General features: G+C 35.6%; 1 protein-coding gene across 1 annotated transcript; it reads left to right on the forward strand.

Moving 5' to 3' along the window:
- The first annotated feature begins 2013 nt into the window (after positions 1 to 2013).
- On the forward strand, positions 2014 to 4579 carry LOC111231546. Its single transcript, XM_022758682.1, has 5 exons — positions 2014 to 2048; positions 2221 to 2610; positions 2987 to 3127; positions 3357 to 3421; positions 3710 to 4579. The coding sequence occupies exons 1-5, from the start codon at positions 2018 to 2020 to the stop codon at positions 3824 to 3826; spliced, it is 744 nt and encodes a 247-aa protein (XP_022614403.1). The 5' UTR covers positions 2014 to 2017; the 3' UTR covers positions 3827 to 4579.
- Positions 4580 to 5267: the final 688 nt, after the last annotated feature.

The following is a 5267-nucleotide window of genomic DNA, read 5'->3' on the forward strand; positions in this document are numbered from 1 at the left end:
ACAGTTATAAAAACGTCAAAGTACAGTGAGGCATAGAAAACATCACAGTATAGTAAGGCATAAAAAAATGTCACAAAAACGTTGAAACGTCATCGTAAAGTAAGGAAAAAAAAAAACATAAAAAAAATGTTATAGTATAGTAAAGCACAAAAAAACTTTACAGTAAGGCATAGAAAATGTCATAAAAATGTCATAGTATAGTAATGCTTAAAAAAGCAATGGTATAGTAAGCCATAAAAATTCAAAGTATGGTAAGGCATAAACAAGTCATAGTGCAGTAAGTCATAAAATTGTCATAGTAAGACATGTCATAAAAAATTCAAAGTATAATATGGCATAAGAAGCCATAGAATAGAAAGGCAAGAAGCAGTCATTGTATAGTAAGTCATAAAAAAGTCATAGTATATTAAGCCATTACATCTGACAAATTACTTAATGTGCATGTCTTTGGACTGTGGGAGGAAGCTGGAGTACCCAAAGAGAACTCACACAGGTACAGCGAGAACATGAAAACTCTATACAGAAAGGACCGAGGCCAGGAATTTGAACTCAGACATACTAGTTTCATTGCAAATAAACCGAGATAACATAAAAATATTGCAAATTTCATCGCTGTTTTTAAGAAAAGCTGCCACAAAATCAGATATTTTAGCCCACAACAATCCCAAAAAAAGTCTGCGAAAGATTACAACTGTAGACAGAGATGTTCACCTCCTTTTACATGTATGTTTATAATGTCTCTATGCAGTGGATGTTACTATTTGACCAAAAAATTACTACCCACTAACAGTGTGCTCTTATATTAATATGCTCTGATATTAAGTATGAAAGGATCCAAACCATTGTGCTGCTAGATCCAACAAAAAAAATTTCTACATACAACATACAGTATATCTGAAAATAGCATCTGCCAGCCTGGAATTACATACTGTATCATACTCTAATAGTAATTACAAGGGACTCCTGTAATACAAGAGACCTCTTGTGTCTTAAGTGCTACAACTCATCTTGAATGTGTAACCAAATTTCCTTATCTGCATGTCTATTTTAGGCATATTCAAGTATCATTAACCTCATTATCATCAGGTTAATGTCTTCCTCAGAGTGCAGTCTCCAGATATGCATGCATTATACACAGCATGTATGGTAACTCAATCATGATGCTGGTGAGACAGAAGACAATGCTGGAGTGAAAATCTGACATCTCCACAAAAAAACAAAAACAAAAGGAACATTCTACAGTCATGATTAAGACATAAGATTTCAAATTCACTGTGGAAATCGGAATGGCATTGTTTCATTTGTCAAAACAATCTCTGGAGGCTTGGATTGGATCACATGATCTTCTAAATCTGTCTGTGAATGTTCTCATTTGTCCAGGTCATGTTATCTCTCTCTCAAGTTAAATCGAAGGCAACTGGACTTGTATTTGTCTGTGGAAGACGTTTCGCCTCTTATCCGGAGGCTAGTGCTAGTGCAGACTAGAGAGACCAATACATAAGAACTGATGAAGCCGCTTGGATAAGAGGCGAAACGTCTTCCACAGACAAATACAAGTCCAGTTGCCTTCGATTTAACTTGAGAGAGAGATGATCTTCTAAAGCAGATGGAGCTTGCCAAGTTAATATGGAATTGTAGGTTTGTAGTTTTTCCTTCTTCTGATCACATCTGTTGCAGGCTTAACAATTTACAGTTTTCTTCATTGTCCAAGATAAAATGCACTTTTCAGGCAGAAAATGCTACTGTATATTTTGTATGGCTCAGTGTAGACCCTTTCCCACCTCAGATGGAGGTTCAGTAGGTTCACTTGAGATAATGTTTAATTCTCACAGTAATGGTAAGATCACCACGCAGCTTCACAACAACAGAAAACAACCACAGAAGAAAATGTTCCATTCAACTGGCCAATCACAGCTTACATTTCCTTTAATGGAAATATCTGCGCAGGTTATAAGTAACATCAGTGAGGGAAACGGATGTCGTTGCATTTCAATTTCAGGTCATCATCATCAAGGACATGCTGTGTCTTTTTCTGTTCAGTCTCTTCGGTAATTCTTTCGCTTAACTTTTTAAAAAAGTTTAATTATAATTGTTCAAATTGTTTCACACAGAAGATTCTCGTGTTGTTCTGCTTAGCAGGAACCTGCATTTGACATAATGTGGAATCCTATAACATCGGTCACATGTTAACCTGCTTTTGTAATCATGTTCGTATTCCAGGAGTTGTTATCTCCAGTCATGAATGGATCTCTGGATCAGCATCTGTGGTGACAGTCACACCAGGAGACAACATCACGCTTTACTGTGACTGGAAACTATCGAGTGGAGTATACAAAATAGCATGGTTCAGGAACTGTTCTCATGAGAACCAGCCATCTCTTGTTCTAAAGCTGGAACGCAATTCGATGATTGATTCCAATGTTAAGAATCATGGCCCTCATTTTCATTTGGCGAAAAACCAGTCGTCGGATTCCTATGACCTCCTGATCATGAACATCACCGATTCTGATGAGGGCCTCTACTACTGTGGAGCTGAACAGACCAAGGTGGATGACAAAGTTTCAACTAGAAGTATTTACAGATATGGTAATGTCACAAGGATCCTGCTTAGTAAGTACTCTGGTCTAAGTTATTTTGATCTGTAAATTATAAATACAAATAATTTCAGTGTCTCACAAATTGATCATCACACATGTGAGCCATAGCCAGTCCACCATACAATACTGCCTATACCACATACTGTAAATCATTAGAACAGTTACAAAATGGAAAATGTCATGGAAATGTAAAGCCGGGTTCAAATTAATTATGGGATGAATATAAAAATGTGAAAAAGTTACCATCTTTCATTTTTACAGCATGATCAGTGTATATATGTGGGTTTAAAATGATCAATTTTCAATCAATGGACACAAAAGCAGTTTGATGAGCTCAGTCACAAAGATGCAGTCTTCATGCTAATCGACAAAACTTGTTTTTGATCTAGACACCAGTCAACCTCATCACTGTGAGACTCCACAAGACTGTGGTGTGTGCTGGACACTGCTGTTCTCTCTGTGTCCAGCTGTTGCTGTTGTCTCGTCTCTCTTCTCCTTACTCTTACTTTATCACCTCAGTCTGAGAAAAGGTATCTGCCATGTACTAAACTCAATCCTTCTTTTCTCAATTTACTGTATCGTTTTGATGATTAGATTATCTTTTCTTTACATATTCTAGTTAAGATGAACTTGTTAATGTGGAATTTATTTCACTATCATATTTTTTTATCAAACGAGAATGAAACTGGCTTCAGACAATTTCCTCCTCTTAAAGGTATTGTGTGTTGTGTTATTATGATGCTTTATTCATTTTTGCAGCTAAAGAACCTCAAGCTGACAAGAAAAGATCTGACACCAGGAGGTCTATACCTAGAGACAACCAGGTAATTTAAATGTTTTATCTTACGTATAGATCTTTCTCATATGAAACATTTTAATATTAGAAACAAAAATATGTTTGGAATAGCTATCAACCTTGTCTCCTAATAATGAGCTAAAATAATAATTATTAAGATATCAATAATGGCCTATGCTTTATCAAATATGAAAAATCAATATGTCTAGTGTGATAAAAGTATGTTGCTTAGCATGTAGGCTACAGTGTATTACAGCATATCATAATATTAAATCAGTAATGATCAATTTTCTAAATGATCAATGTTACATTTTAGGATGAAAACTTGTGTTATGCTGCCCTTGAAATCCGTCAGACATCAGAGAGACCAAAGAAGAAGAAAACCCAGACTTCAGACTTCAGCACCTATTCTGCCATCAGAACCAGGACCTAACAATTTTATATTAGAAAATGGTATAATGAATTAATCACTAGTGGTATTCATAAACCATTGTATTATTCAAATCCTTCTGTACATTTGAGCAACAATATAAAGCCAACTACAAACACAGTCTGTTTTTCTCCCATTAGTGTCACAGGAATGAGTCTGAAAATTAGTTTGCATTTTAGCACCTCAGGTACCCCCGTCCCGAAGTCAATATGTTTTTTTAATGGGTTTTTGGTTAGATGACTGAAATAAGTTCTGTGGTTAACACAAGCTCAAGACATGTTCAAAAATATGTCACTCTCTTCTGATGGGTATTGAATACAATCAGATGTTTAAACAAAAATTTCACAATAAGATACTACACAAATGTGAAATCATTGTGAAACATTCAAAATGTTTATCTCCCTGCATGTATTCGGTTGTTATTATTCTAAAGTGGGACAATGCTTGAAAAACCTGCACCTCACAATTTAAAAACTGTTACCATAACATGAGTCCCCCATTCCCGATACTTGCTTATTTCTCCTCAAGATCATTGACACAGTTGATGCAAATTTAAAAGAAATAACTGAGGAAAATATGCACCAAACTATTGTTGAAGAGATATTTCTTGTAGAAGACCTGCTCCAGCGTACACTTGGGCTCAAACTGAGGTAAAGATTGAAGTGTGGTAATAACTCAAAGAAGCACACAGCAAGGACAACAGTGACAGAATTCTGACTACTTTTAAAAAAGTATCCTGTTTTGTATTCATTTTGATGATGGTAATTTAATAATATAATGTATTATTATAATATATATGTTTATTATAATATGTAATAGAGAAAATAGAGAAGTTTTATTCGTCTGCACTGTGACAATACAGCGTTGACAGCAAAGCTAACCTCAACTATCATGTAGCCCATGTGGTCAGGCTCACAGGAAAGCCACTGCAGAGCTCAACATGTAAGTTGAGGATGTTTATGAGCAGCCTGCTGAAGGTGTTGGGGCACCGCTGCACTGTGTTCATCGTTTAATAGTGGAAAAGTATATACAAGCATACACACACCACACCAAACCACAGATAACACACACTTTCTGTGCACATACTAAGTGTGATTTGCTTGCTTGCTTGTTGTTTCATGCAAAGATACCAGTGTCAGTGAGGTCATCCTAAACTTGCATCAGCTTACTTTTTTGACCTGTTGGAGACAACGCAACAAGCTGTAAACACAACACTGACATATTATCACCTTGTAAAGTTGATACAGTGAACATATTGTTGGCTGATGATGGCTGTTAGACTCACAGGAGGTTTCAAAACCTGGAAGTAAAAAGATGTTGACAGTGTATTTTTGAAGTTATATGATGTAACTTTTACACATTAAAATGTCTAAAAATTACTAGACCTGTGTTTTTTGTTTGTTTGTTTGTTTGTTTTTTTGAGTTGTGCACTTACATTTTACAA

Source organism: Seriola dumerili, unplaced genomic scaffold (genome assembly GCF_002260705.1).
Source record: "Seriola dumerili isolate Sdu_G_001 unplaced genomic scaffold, Sdu_1.0 BDQW01000302.1, whole genome shotgun sequence".
NCBI lineage: Eukaryota > Metazoa > Chordata > Actinopteri > Carangiformes > Carangidae > Seriola > Seriola dumerili.